Here is a 22,621-nt window from a genome sequence, read left to right on the forward strand (position 1 = left end):
TGGGATTTAGGGTAAATTTATCCGAATCCATTTTGGAACCACAGGCAAACTGTCATCCGCTGATATTGAGATTTGTAAGCAGCAAACTTTTTCTTTTTTCTCTCTTTTTTCTTTTTTTTTTTTTTTCTTTTTAAAGTAATTAAAAGTACAATTCCTCATCTGAAAGCTTGGAGAACCTTACTCACTGAATTTTTCTTTGTGAAACCAGATTTACTGGAGAAATCCCGAGTGATTTTCCAGCAACCAGGCGAAAGAGACTATCACATCTTCTACCAAATCCTGTCAGGAAAGAAAGCAGAGTTACTAGGTAAGCATTTAATGGATGCACTCTTTAAGAACCAGCCTTTCTCTGAATAGAGAGCAGCTAAAGAGGAGACAAGGAGCAAAGTTGTGTTCAGAAAGTCCCTTACATTTCCACTGATGCAAGTACCCAATAAAGTGATGTGATTTTAGATATTAGAATAAGGGAATGAGACTTGGATGTGACTTCTAAAACATAGCATTATAAAGCCAAAACCCATCATATTGAATTCATGTACTTCAAGCTCTCAAAACATCTGGAAAAATCTATGCCTTTAAAAGTGCTTGTGGCAATAAAACTTTAAGCATGTTATTTGTGTGTGTGTGTGAGGAGCTTTGCTTATATATCCACGAAGAAAAACTATTTCCCTCTTCCTGTCCCAAATGGGCATAGTATCCTAGCACAACTCATAGCAAAGGAGAATATGCACGGCTGCTTGGCGATCTCCCCTTTCAAGTTTCCCCTGGCTGAAGGCAGTCCCATAGACCTGCTGGAGAAGAGCAGAGAACAGATGAGGTCTCCTTGCTCCCATCTCCTAATGCTTTAAATAGAGCCTTCACTAATCATTTAAGTGATGTGGTTAGCTGACTTTTATTTGTGCTCTAAGAAACACATTCTATAAAATGCATTGAAGAGTCACTCTGTTGCTACACTAAACTCCTGTTAAGCCGTAGCAATCATAGTCTGTTCTGAAGTCTTATCCTGACAGTGTGTGGTCAAGTCCCTAACCCTTTTAGCTTTTATGTGGCCTAATGACAATTATGGGAAAGATTTCAAGGAAGCATTGCACTGAGATTCCTCTGTGAATCCCTGTGCTGGGAAAATATGGTCCTTGTCATAAACTGTCTGTATATTCCACAAACAGCATTCACTTTTCTGGCCAGGAGGGGCACGTTTACAGGCTCTTGAAAAGTCTGAAACCAATGGTGGCTTTGCTTTGTAGACAAGAAATGTACATAAATACGTAGTTATCTAAATATAGATAAATATATGCATTTGTATTTGTCTATATTTATAAGTGATTGCATAAGATAGTGACTACATAGCAAAGTAACATGTAGACATAGAGAATGTGACTTTATATACACATAATAACAGACAAATGCATATGTATTTACACACATACTTAGATATGTACTTCCGCTCTATTCTGTACTGGTGAGGCCTCACCTCGAGTACTGTATGCGGTTTTGGGAGCCACAGTATTAGAAGGATATAAAACTATTAGCATCCAAAGGAAGATTACAAAGACGGTGAAGGGTCTAGAGGGCAAGACAGTATGAGGAGTGGCTGAGGCCCCTTGGTTTGTGCAGCCCAGAGCAGAGCAGGCTGAGGGGAGGCCTCATGGCGGCCTGCAGCTCCCTCACGAGGGGAGCGGAGGGGCAGGCGCTGAGCTCTGCTCTCTGGGGACAGCGACAGGACCCGAGGGAACGGCATGGGGCTGGGACAGGGGAGGGTCAGGCTGGGTGTTAGGGAAAGGTTCTGCACCCAGAGGGTGGTCGGGCACTGGGACAGGCTCCCCAGGGCAGTGGTCACAGCACCGAGCCTGAGGGAGTTCAAGAAGCATTTGGACAGTGCTCTCAGACACATGGTCTGTTTTTTTGAGTGCTTCTGTGTGGAGCCAGGAGTTGGACTTGATGATCCTTGCGGATCCCTTCCAACTCAGAATATTCTATGATGTATGTGTATGTAAATAAAACATTGACATCTAGCTTGGTCAAAGCTTGGTCTGCTGAATACAGGTGAAACTTTCTGTGGATTTAGGGAAGCAGGACTCTCTCTGAAGTATTGGAGCCTGATAGCTTTCTAGAAAATAAAACAATAATTTTCACTTTTGATGTGAAGAAAAAGGAAAGAGGAGAGAAGTAAAGAGCCATGTCCAGACTTTTGTTCATTAAGAGAAAAGAGTCTTCTCCAAAGAATCCTGAAACTCATTTTTTTCAGGGGGTCTGTCATAAGAGGGAACCATTCCTGTTGTCCCCATCTTGAATCCTGCTAAAATATTTTTCCTCTGTACCTAGATAGTGTTCTTACCCTCTACAGCCATGCAAAGCAGAAAGTAGGGCTATGTAGGAAATGGTGACCTCAGTATACTGTAAAACCTGCTTAATAGAAGTGTGTGCAGCATACCCAAATTTTTGTTTACTCTTTCTCTAAATCTTGGTCTTCAGACATGAACAGTAGAATGAAAGAGTTGGTTGCTGCCCTGCACTTGAAAAAAGCATTGCACACGTTTGTGTAAATACAAGTGTATGTCAGATTTGATCCTTTCAATCTCTGTTTTTGGGGGGATATCTTGAATGGATGGAAGCTTTTACCATAGCAATTCCTTTCCAGATATGTTACTGGTCTCCACCAATCCATATGACTACCACTTTTGCTCACAAGGAGTAGTTACAGTGGACAACTTGGATGATGGAGAAGAATTGATGGCAACAGATGTAAGCCTGTATTGATTTCACTTTTTGCTTCAATGATTAGATGCATGTGCGGAGGAAAAGTGCTGTCCAGGAACCAAATTTCTGTCACTGAAACTACTAGAATAAATGGAAACAGGAATGGGTCTCAGTTGCATTCAAACCATGAATCATGAGGCCTGATAAAATATTATGCTTTTGAATCTGGCCCATATAATGCCTATGGGCTCAATGTTCTTACAATTTCGATGCATAAAACACTAAATAATGGGATCTCTTCCCTTGCTTCCCAGCCATTGCTGGGTCATCAGGGTGTTCCAGTGGCTGCTTTGAGATAATGCCCCTTGGCAGGTTAATAATATCTCCTGTGCAAAGGTAGATTGTGGGGCTGCAAAATGCCATTGCTGTTGAAGAGGCAAGCAATAAAATACCCATTTGTTTGCTTTTCACAGCAAGCCATGGACATCTTGGGATTTGTGCCAGATGAAAAGTCTGGTGCCTACAAACTCACGGGAGCCATCATGCACTTTGGGAACATGAAATTCAAACAACGACCCAGAGAAGAGCAGGCAGAAGCTGATGGCACTGAAAGTAAGAATAACACTTAACGTTACTCCTTACCTTCAAAAGTCTGGCATATTATCAAGCCCTGTGCTGAGGAAGGTGCAGCCTTTTTGATTTGATCTTGTGCAGTATAGCTGCTGCTCAGCCAAGAGTGCTGCACTTCATTTCTAGCAGTGATTTGTACAGTGGCAAGCAACCTCACTTAGTAGAGAATGAATAGACACAGTCAGAGCAACACAATGAAACTCCATTTTTTTGACCATTTGAACAAAATGGTTGTAAAAAGTTGTTGCTTTAGCTTTCCATTTCATTTCCTCAGGCTTTCTTCTTTGCTTCCTCTAGCACATGAAATAGTACTGTTTCAACTGCCTATATCCATTGTGAAAATTTGTTCTTACATCTAAAGAGTTTGTCAAGTGTGTTTCTAGCTGACCTTCTCCTCCTCAGAACTGAGCATAGGTGCACCCAAGATGAGTAATTTAAAAAGCAGGTTCTTTATCTAGTTTCTCTTTGGATGTAGATGAACTAATAACTTTATCTTGGCTAGGTATGTTTTCACATAGCAGTTCAGAGCCAGCTAAAACCTTGTTTTCTCCTGATCAGGTGCTGACAAAGCTGCCTACCTGATGGGCATCAACTCCTCTGATTTGGTTAAGGGTTTATTGCACCCTAGAGTGAAAGTTGGAAATGAGTATGTGACCAAAGGTCAAAGTGTTGAACAGGTAAGGATAAACTGTCACAGTGTTTGGATACCTGTTCCACAAGCCTGGAGGCTTCTGTAACATCCCAGAGAGATACTTGTTAAAAATATTAACATGCGTACGTGTTGTATGAACAGTGAATCCTCTAGTAACTGTTCTCATTTTATATCCCCAAACATGGGGGAATAGATGATGAAAGAGCAGGATACTGGTAAAAAGATTGACAAGGGGATAGTGGCTTGCACTGCCTTTGGGATTGTTTTTCAGATGCATTAGTAGCAGCCACTCAAGGAAATGAGGTGCTGTAAAACCACATGGGATTTGGTATCTAATTCTGGATGAGAATAGTTACCTAGAAGAGATGATCTGTGGATTATTTATACACTCATTTATTATTCATGTAATTCTAAGTCCTAGTGTGACCTCAATCAGCTAAAGGCAATATCCACTTAAAGGTACCTCTTAATTTAGGAAACAAATGTCCTTGGATTAGCACTGCTGCAGGCTGTAGTAGTATTCTAGAAGACACTTCAGCATTGTGGTTAAAATGAAAATCGTTGTCTGAAGGCAAGCTATGGCACAGGCTCAGTAACTGGAGAATTGCTGGAGAGAGCTACTACCCTATTGGTGTAGTCATGCATTTGGTAGGCTAAAGAAGAGGCACAGACATTTCCTTTCCAACGTCCTGCTCGTGACATAGCATCCTTCAAAATTAGAAACAAATGTCAAGGAGTAGCTTAAGCACAGACATCCCCTGTGCCTACAGTTCTGGTTATTATGGCTGACGTCAGGCCTGTGTGCTTTGTGGTACTTAACTCCACAGCAGTACAAGGGATGAAGCCTTTTGCTACTTGCCGTCCAGCTCTTTCCAAAGAGGAACTTTACTACAACTTTATGTACGTGTTTGTACACATGACTGCAATATATATAGCAATGATTTGAGAAGTCAGCATAGATAATGAAAGAAGCTCTGTGTTGTATTAACTTGTAATCACCTCAGCGATTGTAAGAAAAATTGTGATATTTAAACTGTAAGTAGAGATCTTAAAATGCTAGTGTACTGAAATCCTTGTGTTCCGCAGTGAATTTTGTTGTATGTAGTGGCATTTTGAAACACATATTTTAGGTTTTGTATGCTGTTGGGGCCTTATCCAAGGCAGTGTATGATCGAATGTTCAAGTGGCTGGTGGTCCGTATCAACAAGACATTGGACACTAAGCTACCCAGACAGTTCTTCATTGGAGTCCTGGACATTGCTGGCTTTGAAATCTTTGATGTGAGTATTAATGTGTGAGGACTTGGGGAATGACATAGAAGTTACTTAACAATACCTCTTGCGATGGGTATTTTTTTCTTCTAAATGGACACAAACCCAAAAGTCAAGAAAGCTGTAAAGCAAACAGCATATATGACTTTACAAGGTTTTGCCATGAATATATGTAGACAACACTCAGTATTCAGCACAGCTGGACATGTTTATAGTTCCTGGGGAGGAAGCGGTTCTTTAGCAAAGACAACATCTCATATTGTTTGAGCTGAATTTTAGGACAGTGTGTCCACTGTAGCCACTTTTTCTCTTTGAGAGAAAGTGCCTTTTATAGGGTATAGTATTTCGTCATTTTTTTATTATCACCATAAAAAATGTCTGCAACATAAAGCACTTCATAGCTTCTGTTTCTCAGAATCCATTCCTGAGGGGTAAGTGCTTAATGCTATGATTTGCGCTCTGTATTAAGCAGAGCAAAGAGTGCACTGGCTCTGCTTTAGAGGACTTGGATGGCATGCTGCTGAGGAAAACGTGTGTGCATTCTAAGTGAGAGACCTGAACAAATCTGGGCATCCTCACGCTCCAGAGGACAGCACATGAGGCAGCCAGCAGCCTGCTATTGAACTCCCCCTCCTTTGCCTTCAGTGTAATGCTCAGTAGTTTCTCAACCTGTTACTGTTTAGAAGGTTATAAATGTAAATACCTTCCCTCTTGCTTTTCCGTTAAACCTGTGACATAGTTCACTATGTACAAACGCATCTCTTTTTAACTCCTGCAGTTCAACAGCTTTGAGCAACTCTGCATCAATTACACTAATGAGAAACTGCAACAGTTTTTCAATCATCACATGTTTGTCCTGGAGCAAGAAGAATATAAAAAGGAAGGCATTGAGTGGATATTCATTGATTTTGGCATGGACCTGCAGGCTTGTATTGATCTAATTGAGAAGGTATGTACAGGAGTGCTAAGGTGTATTTTATGAATTGTTTTTATTCATGATGTTCCTCTGGAGTTATCCTCAAATCCCAGTCAACAGACCAGGATAAACAGCAAGACAGATTTCTCACCATATGCAATATGGAATCAAAGAAAAATCAATATTTGTGCCATTTCTGGCTACTTACCTTTATTTCAAAAAGTTTGCCCTAAAGAGCCAACAGCAGCCACAACTTGTACTTGTTTTGTGTGGCTGTGTGGTCTTCCTTGCTTTTTACTTCACTTTTCTCTTCTCCTACTGTTCAACATTTTACTTTGTTCCACATATGCTTAATGTCAAACTTAATAGTCAGCTTTTCAGGGCAAATGTCATGTTTCAGTCACGTGTCCTCTACCTCTAAACCATGATGTCCTGTTTCTTACATTACATGTTGATGTGCAAAGTCCTTCAGGCTCTCCCTAGCCTGAAGGCATTGCTTCCCTCCCACTGCTTCCCCAGCATAGAATATGCCTTTCCTTTTCCCTGCCTCATATATAACATAATATAGCCTTGTTGGGGCATAGTTTCTTGCTGTATCCCTTGCTGTATCTCTTTATGCCATCTCTGCTGGCATAACATCTAACCCTGTTGATCTTTGAGGAAAAATGGAATTTTGAGTCTTGCATTAGCAGGACATTTGGAACAACTGAAATAGTCAGATTATTACGTGCTCTTGTACTTAATCACTTTCTTCTCCAGGGTTAGGATGTCTATGCATATCACCCTCGTCCCACAACAAATCTGTCCTGTCAACTCCTAGGAAGTTAGTCTATCTTGTTCTGAAAGATGAGCAATAAAATGTGAGTTGGTCCAATTGTATAAACCAAACCATTTCTGGAAGCCATTAGAAAGCCTCCTAAGGCAGACGTGTCATACTGAATAGCCAAAGGTGTGGTTACTATTTTAACAGAATAGTCAAAGATTTCATCCTCAGAATGGGAAAAAATTTTGCAAGCTTAAAATTCCATCAGATCAAACATAAAGGCTGCACAGCCACAGTAGGCAGGCTAAACATTTTCCAAAAAAGATCTGGAGAGGGAATTTTTATCAGGGAGTATGGTAATAGGACAATGGGAAATGGCTTAAAATTGAAAGGGGGTAGATTTAGATTAGATATAAGGAAGAAATTCTTTACTGTGACGGTGGTGAGGCACTGGAACATGTAGCACAGAGAAGCTGTGGATACCCCATCCCTGGAAGTGTTTGAGGCCAAGATGGGTGGAGATTTGGGCAACCTGGTCTAGTGGGAGGTGTCCCTGCCCATGGCAATTAGGTGATCCTTAATGTTCTTTACAACCCGAAGTATTCTATGATTCTATGATCTTTTTAATCAACAGCCATTGGGAATCCTGTCAATCCTTGAAGAGGAGTGCATGTTCCCAAAAGCAACAGATATGACGTTCAAAGCCAAACTTTATGACAATCATCTTGGCAAGTCACCTAACTTGCAGAAGCCCAGGCCTGATAAGAAAAGGAAATATGAAGCTCACTTTGAACTTCTTCATTATGCTGGTGCAGTAAGTTCCTCTGTTTGCAAGTAGACATTATATTAGAGGTCTTCCAGGTGTGTGTGTGGGGAGGGGGGGAGGTTAGCCTGTAGCACACAGTGAGGGAGGGAGGGTGGAAAGGGTGAAGATGGAAAGGAGTTAAGAGCAAATGCCTGCTCTCTCTGCGTAAACATTGCAACACAGTAAGATGCCACCAGACTTTAGGACATCTGGTTCTTGGCTACACAAATAAAGGAAGTGAACTGAGGAGCTAACTGGGGGCTAACAGTGGTGTTGCTAAAAATAAGCCTTGCCTTTTCTTTTTTGCTTCTCCTGTAATCAGATTCAGATTAGTGGTTAAACAGCAGCAGCATCTAACTTTCCATCTTGTTTCCCTGTACAAATGAACTAAGTAATTGCTGCCTAACTTCAGGAAGGTTTAAAAGAATAGATTTTACATCACTTATTACTCATGTTAGGACCAGTGTGTCAATAGAGCCAAAGGAAGTGTCATTGATTTTGCTGTGAAGGCTTAGTTAACAGGTCTGCTGATGATGGGGTAAAGGAATACAATCCAATGTTGTGACACTCAAGTCAAAACATACACAATTTCAAAGCTGCATTTTCAGACTTGATGGGCAGAAAGAACTTGAGAGGGACATAAGAAATATTTTTTATCAAACTAGAATTGATAGGAAGCCTCAGTACAGCAGAGCTGGAACCTACCTAGTACTGGTTTGAGTTCATTTTAAAGTATAATTGAACTGTAAGCTGAGTTTGCTTTTATTATGAGAAGTAATGCCCATCTTGTTCTTTATCTGTAGATGTTAGTGTATTCAGCAAAGAAAATGAGAATTTTTATCTCCACGTGGTACTATTAACAGAACATATTTTTTCACTAAACAGAGAGCCGTGGCAAAGTCCAGGAGTTAGTTTTTTAATCACTACATTTCTGTCAGAAAATCTTAATTATTTGAGTGTAGTATACTGTTGTGAAGTGAAATTATTACCTGTGTGTTTTATAGTTCAGCTGTTATAAGTAGGGTTCCTGGGACACTGATGATATGTGCTGTATTTACAGCCAGCCACTTGGAGTTCATAAGAAGATATAGGGACCAACAAGTTTGGAAAGAGTGTGCAGGATTCAGATGGTAATTGTTAGGAAGAGAGGTCGGGCAATTAGGAAGCAGAGAATTGGATGGAAAGTGATGGAAAAACTCGGTGGCTGGTCCTGCTCTGAGAACAGCATTTCACAAAAGGTCATTGGCTTCAAGCCAAGCTTTAAGGAACTCCTTTGACAGAGAGCATTTGCAACCTCTGGTTTATGCTTTCAACACCTTGCTGCAGGTTCCCTACAACATCATTGGATGGCTTGAGAAGAACAAAGACCCGCTTAATGAAACCGTAGTAGGGATTTTCCAAAAATCATCCAACAAACTCTTGGCAAGCCTGTTTGAAAGCTACGTTGGTGCTGACAGTGGTAAGCAGAATCAGCTCACATGAGTTTTTGTTCATTTCTGGGGTGTGTGCTTGGAAATGAATTTAAGAAACAACTATAAACTGCAATTGACTCAATGCTAAATGGAGCAATGACTAGTTATTTAGATGCACACAGCATCTGTAGGAGTCTGCCATGTTATCCTAAGTAGGCCATTAACTCAGCTAGTTTGAATGCATAATACCTCTAAGCAATTTTGGCGAGGAAATCTGTGTTGTGAACACTCCAGTGGGTGTTTGAGCATGCAAGTATTCAGTTATGCAGGCAAGTGTTTCACAAAACATTTTGTACATAAATGCCTGTCAACAAGAACAGCTCTTGTTCCCTATGCTGTAGTCCTCTTTGCTAGCCATCCTGAATTAAATAAGAAATACAATGTTTGAGAGAGAATCTTGAAATATTTTGTTGGATTAGTGGCAAGAAGATACTGAGTGCAACTGAACACTGTTCCTCCTTGGCCAAAGTAGTAGAAGATTTTACAAATATATCTTCCTTTCTGGTTGCTGCTGTTGATATATGTTTCTTTTTTCCTTTTATTTTGTTTTTGAAAAGACTGATAGACTAATGTACATCTAAGGATGCATTTAAGCCATATGCATTATACAGAACTGTTTTACTTGACAGAAGACAAGTAGCAAGCATCCAGAAAAAGGATGCTGAGTAAATAAGACTGGCATTCTTTACAAAGATGTAGTTCTTATGTCCTGAAGTTGCAATCGCTTACAGCCTATTTATTAGTAACCTCATTCGTGTGGATGATGTTGTCATGAATCATAAGACACTTGCTGAGAAAGCAAGCAGAATGCAGACTTCATAATGTGTTAAGAGATGGAGCTGAATATAAATAACAAAAATCATGCCATTAGCAAATTCTTGCAAGTTACTAACTGCCTATTTGCCTGTGGTAGTCCTGTCTGTCAGAATGCTACCTTGCTTTTCTTCAGTGTCGGGAGAAAAGAACAGCCTGCCCAGATTAGCCTCTTCCAGTCTTGGCAGTGTCACTTTGGAAAGGGGAAGAGGATTTTGATAATTGCATCAAACACATTGTACTCTTCACCTCACCTTTTATATTGACTGTTGACAGATGACAGAATGTCAGACCTCGTGGGAATGATCTAATGGTCCAGTATTTTAAAAACTGCAGAAATTCAGAAATTGCTGTATATTTTGGGGTCATGCTTTGCTCATGTGTTGTGCAACTTTGTAAAGGTCATGTCAAAAATTATCATTTCTTTAAGTGATTTTGACTCTGAAGCTTTAAGCAAAATTCAGGGGATGCCAAGCTACTGTATCTAAAATTACAAAATAAATATTTATTTCTATCTATTCTGGCCAAACGTAATTTGCATGAGTTCAGTGTCTCATTAGCTGACGTGAGAATCAGTGTCTGTACAGTACAATATGCAGTACAAATTCTGCCTAAGCATTGCTTTCTTTAGCTTCTTCCCTTTCTGTATCATCACACCCTATAGGCATTTTAGTGAAATACAAGCTACTCTATGTTGTTAGTTATCTTTTTCTGCCTTATTCATATTTATGGACTTTCTGTGTAACAAGTGATGCTGTCCAGATTTGAAATGAAAATGCAATGCAGAAAGCTTGCAATGGTATTTGACAAAAATCCTGATTGTGGACAGTGAGCTACAAACTTGTGTTATATAGCACTTGACATTCAGAAGTTTTTTGTATAATATTTGAATGATCACAGCCATCAAGTCATCTATGGTTTGTGTGTTTCCCGTGCCCCTGCCCGCACCCCTTACTGAGATACATGGTGTGATTTTTACTTCTTTTCTTTTTTCTTAGCTGACCAGGGTGGAGAAAAGAAACGCAAGAAAGGTGCCTCTTTTCAAACTGTGTCCTCATTACACAAGGTTTGTTTACCTCACCCCACCTGTTGGCTAGTGTTGAGACAATACTTTGAAGAGGGATGTAGAACTTCATTTCTGAAAGGGTTGTTAGGCATTGGAATGGGCTGTCCAGGGAAGTGGTTGAGTCACCCTCCCTGGGGGTCTTTAAAAGACATTTAGATGTTGAGCTTAGTGATATGGTTTAGTGGAGGACTTGTTAGTGTTAGGTCAGAGATTGGACTAGGTGATCTTGGAGGTCTCTTCCAACCTAAATGATTCTGTGATTCTGTGATTCTGTTAACAACTGTAATAGACAAAGGAAACTGAAATTCAATATCAGAATTGGATTCTGGGCCTGGGTTATTGACCCTGGCTAAGTGAATATTTTGTTATTAAAACTGTATGTGTGAGGGGCTGCTCTGTTTTCTTTTATTTGAGCATTCAGTAGGTAAATCATTTTTCATTCTATTTGAGAAAGTATCATTTATTTCACGGCTTGTAGCTTTGTGCAAGTCTTTGGAACTGGAACTGATTACAAGTCATTTGCTAGTCCCTGCTTTGTTACTGCTTCTAATGGGATCCTAGGATAAGAGCAATTGTAGAAAATAAAAGTTGTTGAAAGAAGTGGAATATAACCTCTTTTTTCCTGAGTAATTCCCTCACTGGAATGCATTCCTGGTGGAAGCTGACATTAGGATCATGTCTGGGGAAAAAGGGGGCTTGTAATTTACCATTAGTGTGTTTTTGTTTTCTTTTTGTTGTTGTTGTTGGTTGGTTGGTTTTGTTTTTTTTTTTTTTTGGGGGGGGAGCTTTTTTTATGGGTTACATTGAGGAAGATGTAACATAGGCTAGCATCAGGTGGGGAAGTTGGTAGGGGTCTCCCCCTAGTCATGTATTTTATTTGGTTAAGTATTACTCCTCATGAAGTGAAATCACAGGAAACTGAGAGCCATATCTTGCCAGCTGAAGAAATGTAAAGATATCTGAAGGATGTGTTTGCAGACAGCAATTTAATAGTCCAGTAATAGAGGTCCATTTTCCAGAACACAAGGAGCTGCTAGGGAGCTGGCTCAGGTTGTCTCAGTTATCATCCTGACTAGCACAGGAGAAATTTTCAGCTTTAACAACTTGCTCTGATTACATTATATTTCACCTCTAATCTTCTCTATTTTCTGCATACTAGACAAAACACTTTCCCGAGAGCCTGGAGATCACTGGCAGGCACCGAATGCTTGGCTCCTTCTGAGCTGCGTTGCTGCCTGCCTGGAAGATGTCTAAGATTAATAAAGGGAAAATGTTTGGCCAGGAAGACAAAAGCCTAGCTTTTACAAGGCACAGATGGGAAGGGTGAAGTGACTAGGCAAAAATGCAGTTCAAGTCAGTCTCTTCAGGTGAAAGGAACTTAGTGCTCATAGTGGAAGGTGTGAAGTCACTGCTTACACAGGATGGAATGAAAACTGTCATCAGACAGTACAGTGTGAAGAGAGCGTCCTGATGCTTAGGCCACCATAATATTTGATGAAAAAAACATGTTTTAACATTAGTGATTTGTTAATGAAGTTAGTCATCAACGTAATATGGTTTATTGAAGGTCTTCCATTTTCATATACCATTACATGAAGAATACATCTTGTAGGTAGTGTAAGAGAAAAAAAATTCAAAAATGTTCTGCAGGATGATATTTCATCTTGCTGGCTGTTCATGTTGTTTCTGACATTTCTGGGGCTGTAAGTAAAACACAAATCTTCTTAAGGTTTTGCTAAAACTGATGTGGATTGCTATAATGAAGTTAGTTTCTATTTTGATTTATTTGAAATCATTTCTCTTCAATGATTTTTAAAGCTTATAATCTTATTAGGAACTATGCAGATGACCTTAATAAACTTACCTAACAAACTAGAGAAATAAGTGATTGGAATTCCACAAAACCATTAAAGCTAATAGTGTTTTGCATGTCTGTTCCAGGAAAATTTGAATAAGCTGATGACTAACCTAAGATCTACAGCCCCTCACTTTGTACGATGCATTATCCCCAACGAATCAAAAACACCAGGTATGAAAAACACAACTGTCTTAAAATTTTAATATACTCAAACAATGTCATCCCAGTACTTGCTTGCAAGCCCCCAGAACATATTTCTATACCACCTGTGTTATTCACCTTTTCCCATGGTGTTGCCCTCTCAGATGACACCTCCTATTTTTCATTTCCCACTGTGAAATGAAGATTAAGCCCTATGGAAAAATTTTGTTTTGTTTTCCCCCCGTAGGTGAAATGGATGCTTTCCTTGTCTTGCATCAACTCCGCTGTAATGGTGTCCTGGAAGGCATCCGCATTTGCCGTAAGGGTTTCCCAAACAGGGTGCTTTATGCAGACTTTAAACAAAGGTAATGCCAGAGCTGTGTTGTCTCCTGTCTTTATCCTATCAGTCAAAATAAGCAAAGCATGTATTCTCATTTTTATTTGAGGTATTTTATTTGATTCAAGTTTATTTTCTATACAGTTTGCCTGAACGTAGAAGGCAGAATTACGCTTTTGCCTGGTGCCTGTGTAGATGCAAAGTAGGAAATTAGTCTAGGTCATTTTTTTGCTAGTCCTATTCATTGCTTATTTGTTGTTAACAGGTACCGCATTCTGAATCCAGGTGCAATCCCAGAGGATAAGTTTGTCGATAGCAGAAAAGCTGCTGAAAAACTGCTGGCATCTTTAGATATTGACCATAACCAATATCGTTTTGGACACACCAAGGTAAGCAGAAAAGACTATCAATGAGTATTTAGAGAGAAAGGATGGATTTGATTGGCAGAATGGGATACTATGCAGTCTCTGGTGGTGGCAATTAAGAAAGAGTTGATAATACAGGGAGCCAGCAATATGGCAGCAAAATGATATTAACTTTTAGGGTGTGCTAGAGAAATTTTATTTCTCTAGTGTAAGCGCCCATAAAGCTTTTATTACAGCAACACTGCAAGCAAACGAAAGAGCAGCTGATGCTCCATGCCTATCAGTAAAACAGTATTTTATTTATTATAGCGTAGATAAACTCAAACATATATGGACTGCAAGATTAGCTGTAGCTTTTTAAATGAAGCCATGTGCAATTATGACATGATCCCATTCAGCAGAGACCTGAGAGTTGGGAGTTGTGTGGTTCAGCTGACCTGCTCTGAACCTTCTACAGCCAAAAGATACTGTGTAGCGTGATGACAGAATGGTTTGGCCTATTGAAAACCCGGGAGATGAGAGCCAGTTTTAAAGCAGTTGTGGAACTGTGCAGTGCAGTTCCTGATGCAGGTAGTATTTGGCCCTCTATTTTCCTTTGATTATAAACGTGCCAATAAAATTACCATTCTTCTGAACAATTAGAACAATGTCTGTGTAATTGTTGGTGTACCCTGGAAAAAACACATTCGTTACGGTCAAATGTCATCTGTGCATGTACCAGGTGTTCTTCAAGGCTGGTCTGTTGGGCCATCTAGAAGAAATGAGGGATGAGAGACTTGCAAAGATCTTAACGATGATCCAAGCAAGGGCACGTGGCAGACTGATGCGTATTGAGTTCCAGAAGATAGTGGAGCGCAGGTATGAATTCACCCCTTTCAATCATAGCAGATAATATTCATTACCATTTAATTATATGTTGAATAGAGGCTTTATTACAGTCCCTAAAGCTATAGCTAGTCCTAAATTAAAGGTTTAACTTGCATGTCTGATGACAGTAATAACAACTATATATTGTTGCTGCCCGCAGCTCTGACAAAAATCAGATTTGGAAAATTTTTCATGTCCCTGAAAATCAAGAGCTGTGGAGAAAGTACCTTGCATATGTTAGGACCTAGAACAAGTTCCCAGTATTACTGGGACCAGAGCCATAAAACCACCTGGGAATGGGGGGAAAAAAAGTCTAATTTTCTCAATTCAGGATAACCATCAGGGGATTTTGTTTTCTTCCTAAAACAGGGATGCCCTTCTTGTAATTCAGTGGAATATCCGTGCGTTTATGGCTGTAAAGAACTGGCCCTGGATGAAGCTTTTCTTTAAGATTAAACCTCTTCTGAAGTCTGCAGAAACTGAAAAAGAGATGGCCAATATGAAGGAAGAGTTCTTGAAACTGAAGGAGGCTCTGGAAAAATCTGAAGCCAGGAGAAAAGAACTTGAAGAAAAGCAAGTCTCTTTAGTTCAGGAAAAAAATGACTTGCTTCTACAGCTCCAAGCTGTGAGTAGAGATGTATATTTATATATTCATTAGATGTACTTTCAAGTTCAAAAGCTTACAGACCAGCATGTTAGTGCAATTCGACTAAAATAAGCTGTTGGTCTTGTCAGAGTCTTGCCAAAAACTAGAGCAGATAGAAATTTTCATGTTCTAGGGTAAAACCAAGTGGGCTAGCAATGCAACTCTTAGCGGAGTTCTGTCCAAGGCACTTTTTGTGGCAATTAGATGTGGAAATATTCTTATAGGGGCAGGCATGACTAGTCATTTTCACCACAGTTTCATCCTGCTCCATTAACTTTTGGTCTTGTCTTCTGAATCAGGAGTAGGAAAGTTTTCCTACACTGCTCTGTAACATTGGGTCAGGCTCTGTGAACACTTAAAGAATAGGTGACAAATGAGGCAATGACCACTTGTCTTCTTCCTTTCTCACCAGGAGCAAGACACTCTGGCAGATGCCGAGGAACGTTGCGACTTGTTGATTAAATCCAAGATTCAGCTGGAGGCCAAAGTCAAAGAGCTGACAGAGCGGGTTGAGGATGAGGAAGAGATGAATTCTGAGCTGACTTCCAAGAAGAGAAAATTGGAAGATGAGTGCTCTGAGCTCAAAAAAGATATTGATGATCTTGAAATAACACTTGCAAAAGTAGAGAAAGAGAAACATGCTACTGAAAATAAGGTACCTTTAGAACTTTGCCATGTTTTCAAAAGAGGTCAGGCAAGGATAACCTTTTTCACAAGAGCTACCATTGTACTTGACAACTTTACACTGCCTGTTACAAAGGCCACTGTAAAGGATCAGCATATACAGAGTCATTCGAATTTATGAGGGAAAAAGTGTTGTCTGATCCTGAGTTTCTCTTTTTCAGAAGTGGGTTTTGTTCCAACACTGCTAAAGAATTATGTCTAGTTTTGGCATGTTTAAGCAAACAATTTTCTGCTGAAACCATGAGTTCTTCCGGCTCTTCCTCTGAGGGCCTGCAAATATAAAACTCATCTCCTACTTCTCCCAGAGAGAATCAGGAGCTGGAGTTTGTCACAGTGAGAGTGACACTGAAAAAAACTGAATGTAGTTGAAATAAAAATGTCCATAACAAGAATTGGCACATACTGGCTCCCTTGATGACAGTTTCACTCAAAATCCCACAAGGAGTTAGGGGAAGACATCCCTTTCTTTCCACTGTCTTCCTCCATACAAATTCAGTATTGACAGTCATCTGAGCCTGGTTGTGATAATCCCTTGCTTAAGAGTCTTATAAATTCACCATCCTCTCTTCCACAGGTCAAAAATCTGACAGAGGAAATGGCAACTCTTGATGAGAACATCAGCAAACTTACTAAGGAGAAGAAGTCTTTGCAGGAAGCTCACCAGCAAGTTTTGGATGACCTACAAGCAGAGGAGGACAAAGTCAACACACTGAGCAAAGCTAAACTGAAACTGGAACAGCAAGTGGACGATGTAAGCTGGCTCTGCCTTCACTTTTCTGAAGGCTTGTTTTGTCTACCACTTAACAGTTTTCATGTGTCTGAAATGTCACAGAGCTTTGCAATGTATTCCTGTTCTTTCAGAAACAATCAAGGATTTATAAATGAAGTCCTTGATGCACCCTGCAAAAAGTAAAATTACAGCAACACTATAAATACTTATCTGTGTAGTCACGCCTCTGAAAGGAATGCAGTAAAAGGGAAAATCCACACTCAGTGTGCGTTTGCATTGTAACTGGCATGCAGTCAAACAGAGCTTTGCTACCAAGAGAACTATAATACTCACATGAACGTAAAGCATGGACTAATCCTTACACTATATTTATTTATCCCATGTGTCTACTGGCTGCTAGAAACCAAAAAACATAAGATCAGATGCTTATACTTAAGTACTTCTGATTCAACACTTGCTAGAGCTCCACACAAAGATGGGTTTAGCACGCAACTGACTGTTGGAAACAATCTATGTTGAATATATTTAATAAGTGACCTTGTACCTAAAGCTTGAGGGCTCACTTGAACAAGAGAAGAAAGTGAGGATGGACCTGGAAAGGGCAAAACGCAAACTAGAAGGGGATTTGAAGCTGACCCAAGAGAGTGTCATGGACTTGGAGAATGATAAGTTGCAGATGGAAGAAAAGCTGAAGAAGTAAGAGACTATTTCTTTTATACAAAGTAAAGCAGCACAGTTAGTACTGCCATTTATGAGACTTCAGGTGTGTCATCCTGCTCTGATGGTGGCTAAAAGGAATTTTCATGACAGAGGAGAGAATGTATAACCAAGGAGGGAGGGGAAAATCATTGTTACTTGCATACAGTATGCCTGAAACATTATAATTGATTACCCTTATCAGCATATTAGCAGATAAAACTGAAGGAAGACTCTAAAATGTTGTCCATTCTAACTATGACAGTACTGTTGAAAGACACGGCTTGGTTAGGGATTTTTTTTCATTGAGTAAGAAAATAATATTACTTTGTATGACCAAAAGAACAAGAAATGTAATTGCACAACTTATTACAGAGTCTTGACTTGGAAACAACTGCTCAGAGAAGGATGTGTTTTCACACACATGGCAATACATGAGGATTGTTTTCATTTTTAGATGCATTAGGAGTTTTATTGAACAACTTTAAAAATTGCATAAGCCTAACTTTGAATTGTGGGGAAAATTGTCACAGTGGGATTTTCCTTTCCTTGGCAGGAAAGAATTTGAAATGAGCCAGCTGAATTCCAAGATAGAAGATGAACAAGCTATAGTAATGCAGCTGCAGAAGAAGATCAAAGAGCTTCAGGTCAGTGTGGTTCTTTCTCATCTGTCTTAGGATGAGTCTTTCCAAGGCCAGGCTGGATGTGGCTTTGGGCAACCTGGTCTAGTGGAAGATGTCCCTGCCTATGGCAGGGGGTTGGAACTAGGTGATCTTTACGGTCCTTGCCAACCCAAACCGTTCAGTGATTCTATGATTTTTATGCTTCACTGAAGTGCTTTGCAGAGATTTTCATAGCAAGCTGCAGCTCAGCTTTGAGACACCAAGTGGTGTAACTCTGTAGCAGCCCGTATTAGTACCTTTTCCCCTCAGGATGCTTTCTCCATAGTGGTTCTTTCCCAGTAGCAGGACTTATGACTACAGAATGCTAGTGGTTTCAGGATAGGCAGAAAAGTTTTGGTGATGTGTTTTAAGCTCTGAACCTGAGGATGGTTGTGGGGATGCTGTGGAGGATTCAGCAGTGAATAGGCATGGATTTGAAATTTAGGATAAGGGCTCAAATGCGCAGGAAATTTTCGACAGAAATTAGAAGGCCAAAGGCAACCAACCCAGTCCAAATTAAATGTCTTGACCCAAAATATCAGCTCTGATGCTTTATAAATAAAGAACATTCAGGTAACTTGAATGTGAAGCATATGTTCATCAAAATAACTGGTTTTTAATAAAGACTACTCCCAATGAGTACTCATTATACATGCAGTTTGACACACTGCTGTATTCAAAATCCTCAGTCTTAAAACTCCTAGAGAGAAGTTACTTCTGTCATGTAGCTCTTAGAGTGGAAGTAAAGAGAACTCTTACACTCCCCTTCAATCACAATTAGTTGCTATTCCTCCGTGCTACTATAAAAAAAACTTCTCACTCTGCTGTACTTGACCTAAATGTAAAGTACATGACAGAATACAAGGTCAGTGTACTTCAGTGTCTTCAACTAAAGCTTGTAGAGCAAACTGTAGAGCTTGTAAAGCAATCTACTATGAGAAAGATGTAGCTCATCATCCATACTCCAGCTCAAGATCCGATTTATTGGCACAACTTGGCAAGTCCTTAACTGCTCTGCTTCCATCTCTGTTGTGAAGTGTGGGCTGGCAGAAGGTTTAATTATTTGTAAGGTGCCTCAAGTTTTTCCAATGGGAATCGTCATGGAGGGTAACCCAAAGGTTCTTCTGTCTTTTTGATAGGCTCGTATAGAAGAACTGGAAGAGGAGCTGGAAGCAGAAAGAGCTGCTCGAGCCAAGGTGGAAAAGCAGAGATCAGATTTGGCCCGAGAACTGGAGGAATTAAGTGAGCGACTTGAGGAGGCTGGGGGAGCCACTGCTGCCCAGCTGGAGATGAACAAGAAACGTGAGGCTGAGTTCCTGAAGCTGCGTCGGGACCTTGAGGAGGCCACGCTGCACTATGAAGCCACGGCTGCCACCCTGAGGAAGAAGCATGCAGACAGCGTGGCTGAGATGGGGGAACAACTGGACAACCTCCAGCGGGTCAAGCAGAAACTGGAAAAGGAGAAAAGTGAGCTGAAGATGGAGGTGGATGATCTGTCATCCAACATGGAGCAGATGGTGAAGGGAAAAGTAAGTGTCTTGAGGCTTTTCAAACCCCCAATGATCACGTGTAGCCAAGGCTGGTCTGAAGGCTTCCTAGGACGCCTGGTAGAGCTGGAGTGTTTCAGAATGTGGTTTCTTGCAATCTGGTGGTTTCTTGCAATCTGGTGGTGCATGTGTGTGTAGTATCACCCCTTCCTCAGCTGGTGCTATAATCCTTCTTACCTTGGAGATGAGACAGCAGTTGAGAAGGCCTGTCTAAAACACAGTGCATCTCCCATCCCAGACATACTGGTTATTCATATATTTCAGAGCAGAAAACCGTGTCACTTAAATTGTGCTCCACGATGCTCATGATGACTGGTGTGATGCCACCCAAGGTTAGGCTCCCATCCCAAGCACAGTACCCTCAGATCCTGTTCCTTGCTCACTGTTTTGAGTCATGTTAACAAGGAGTGTAAAACAAAAGCTTTGTGACAGTCCTGTTTATTTTTACTTTCTATGGCTGAATTACCCATTTTGCTTCCTGAGCAGATAGGCTTGGTGGCTTTCAGGGCACTCTAAAGAGTCCTTTCTGTGCAACTGAAGAAAAGAGATTTCGTTACTCTGAGAGTTAGAAGGCTGTCATCAGCCTCAATTTATGATAAATGGCAATTAGAGCAGAATCAGTAAAGCAATTTTCATTGGAGGTGATATTCCCATCTAGCAATTAAGATGAGGCTTATGACTGAACTTCATAGGCATGTGATTGCTTTTGAAGGTCTTGCAAAGTCTTTTTACTCTGGTGAATCAGTTCAGAATGCAATTAAGGGAAAATGAATGTGGAAGATGGTCTGGCAGGGAGACCCCTGACTGGGGCTGCAGACACAGGGCTCCTATTCCCTGCTTTGCTGCTGTCCTCCAAGATGACATAGCAGGTTTTCCTCTTTCAGTCCCAGTGTCCCTGTCTTCAAAACCTTGACAAGACTTTGATCTGCTTTATTGAAGAGCTTTAAGAGATACTTATGAGAAGCTCACTAAGAACAAGGGATGTCATTTGTCCCTCTGTAACCTTTGCTGTTCATGAACTGTATCTTGAAAAATACTAATTACACACACATGATGATGAGTGGGATAATTTCTTCTTGGTCACTCTTATATCTGAGCCAAATCCCAAATTCTTTATTCAAGTTCTAGGCACTCAGTGTTCCCGGAAGATGCATTTCACTGTTGTTCTACTTGGTGCAAAACAGAAAAGTAGTATTTGCCGGGTCAAATTTTTCCTTAAACCAGGATACCAACAGAACATGATGTAAGTGTTTTTTAAAGCTTATGAAGACCCAGCCTTAACCTCTGCCTCATCGCTCCTTGTATGCTGCTGCTGAAAGTGATATATGGGTCTTTGTTATCTGACATTTCTCTGAAAGGGACACATGCACACGCGGACACACACAGATTTGGAAGGCTACAACTTCCAAATAGTTACTTGGAAGCTACAGCTTTGTATGTCTTTTCGCCTGCTTCCCATTAGGCAAATGCAGAAAAACTTTGTCGCACTTATGAAGATCATCTGAATGAGACAAAAACTAAACTGGATGAAATGACTCGCCTCATGAACGACCTCACTACTCAGAAGACAAAGCTCCAGAGTGAGAATGGTATGTGTGACATGTGAGTGTTCAGCCCAGATAGATTACTGGGATTCAGTATGTCAGGCGGCTACATTAAAGAGGAGTTTTGTGCAGTAGCATTTGTACTGAAACTGGTTGGGTTAGGACTGCTGAATGGAGCTATAGCTTTGTATCTTCCAATTTTCCTGTCTTCAGTATTTTTATAACCTTGACAGAAGAGACCCTGCCTTGGACCAGCTTTTAAAACTAATCTATAACCGTAGTTACCAGCATGATGTGCTACCACCTCATGAGCCGAAATGGATGTGTTGGCTAAATATCCAGTTTCATAAACAATGACATGTGCATCTATCTTGCAAAGCTAGAGGGAAGATGAGGAAGTTGGCGTACTGCTGTTGTCTGTGTGAATACTGCCTTCCTCAGCATAACCTCAGGCATTGCAACCTAGGAGATACTTGGATCCAGTCAAACATATCCTCCAAGTGTGTGCTATGTTTTTAGCTAGAGAACTTTTAGATCTCAGCATCCTCATCAGTTATCACTGTTCTGCTAGATTAACTTCCCATGTGTTTTCAGACACATATATTTCATTTTCTGCCAGTTATCTTGTTAGTTCTATGTACTCCTATAAGGCTGCAGTTTCCACCCTGTAGTGATGCCCTTCTCGTGATAGTTTTCCTTATGTGTCCCCCTGGTCTGTATGCTGGCAGTTGTGAGGATATTAGGGTACTTTGGAGCCAACTGAAAAGGAGTCTGTGGAAAAGCAAAATAGTGAAGAAAAAATGTAAGCAAAACCAGCTACAATCGCATGTGAAAGTAAGCATCAATCTAGCCTGATCCATGAGATGAACTAACAATCATGAATCAAAGTAATGACACTACAAATAATAATTATTAAAAAAAAAAAAAAAAAGAGAGAGAAGAAAGTGAAGTATCTTGGTGGTTACAAGTTTGAAAGACACTTCACAAAAGGTCAGCCACAATCATTGTTAGTTCTTTTCCTCTGCAGAATTGGACAAGTCAGACTTTGATTTTTGGCTCTGGCTAGGAGTGTGTCACTTCCTGTTCTTACCCTTTTTTGGTCAAATCCTGTGACAGGTGAATTTGTAAGACAGCTTGAAGAGAAGGAGTCACTGATAAGTCAGCTGTCCCGGGGAAAAACATCATTTACCCAACAGATTGAAGAACTTAGGAGACAGCTAGAAGAGGAAACCAAGGTAATGCTTTGATGGTGTTCTATTCATTGAGTTGGAATGGGAAAAGCTACTCGTGTTCATTTGTACCCTGGACAAAAGCTGCAATGATACATAGGAGTGAGAACACTTCCTCGTAATTGTAAGGATATAAGTTCCTGCCCCTGACAGAAGTAAGTCAAAGGAGAAGAGTTTTGGAAAATATCTGGTGTCCATAACTGGTAAATAAAACTTATCCAATAGTATAA

At 40.4% G+C, this 22,621-nt stretch overlaps 1 protein-coding gene across 1 annotated transcript in view; it reads left to right on the top strand.

Annotated features, from left to right (window-relative positions):
• MYH15 (myosin heavy chain 15) overlaps positions 1-22,621 on the top strand; it is a 60,490-nt gene that overhangs the window by 22,830 nt on the left and 15,039 nt on the right. Inside the window, exons 11-32 of the mRNA XM_083816767.1 lie at positions 11-74; positions 209-307; positions 2,639-2,742; positions 3,171-3,309; positions 3,886-4,004; positions 5,110-5,259; positions 6,029-6,199; positions 7,564-7,743; positions 9,061-9,193; positions 11,018-11,085; positions 13,027-13,114; positions 13,332-13,449; positions 13,687-13,810; positions 14,508-14,644; positions 15,023-15,278; positions 15,712-15,954; positions 16,558-16,734; positions 17,264-17,409; positions 17,966-18,056; positions 19,211-19,600; positions 21,081-21,207; positions 22,279-22,397. Coding sequence (XP_083672893.1) covers positions 11-74; positions 209-307; positions 2,639-2,742; positions 3,171-3,309; positions 3,886-4,004; positions 5,110-5,259; positions 6,029-6,199; positions 7,564-7,743; positions 9,061-9,193; positions 11,018-11,085; positions 13,027-13,114; positions 13,332-13,449; positions 13,687-13,810; positions 14,508-14,644; positions 15,023-15,278; positions 15,712-15,954; positions 16,558-16,734; positions 17,264-17,409; positions 17,966-18,056; positions 19,211-19,600; positions 21,081-21,207; positions 22,279-22,397 — 3,243 coding nt within the window. The remainder of the gene's footprint in view (positions 1-10; positions 75-208; positions 308-2,638; positions 2,743-3,170; positions 3,310-3,885; positions 4,005-5,109; positions 5,260-6,028; positions 6,200-7,563; positions 7,744-9,060; positions 9,194-11,017; positions 11,086-13,026; positions 13,115-13,331; positions 13,450-13,686; positions 13,811-14,507; positions 14,645-15,022; positions 15,279-15,711; positions 15,955-16,557; positions 16,735-17,263; positions 17,410-17,965; positions 18,057-19,210; positions 19,601-21,080; positions 21,208-22,278; positions 22,398-22,621) is intronic.

The sequence above is a fragment of the Anser anser genome, assembly GCF_964211835.1.
Source record: "Anser anser genome assembly, chromosome: 1".
Taxonomy (NCBI): domain Eukaryota; kingdom Metazoa; phylum Chordata; class Aves; order Anseriformes; family Anatidae; genus Anser; species Anser anser.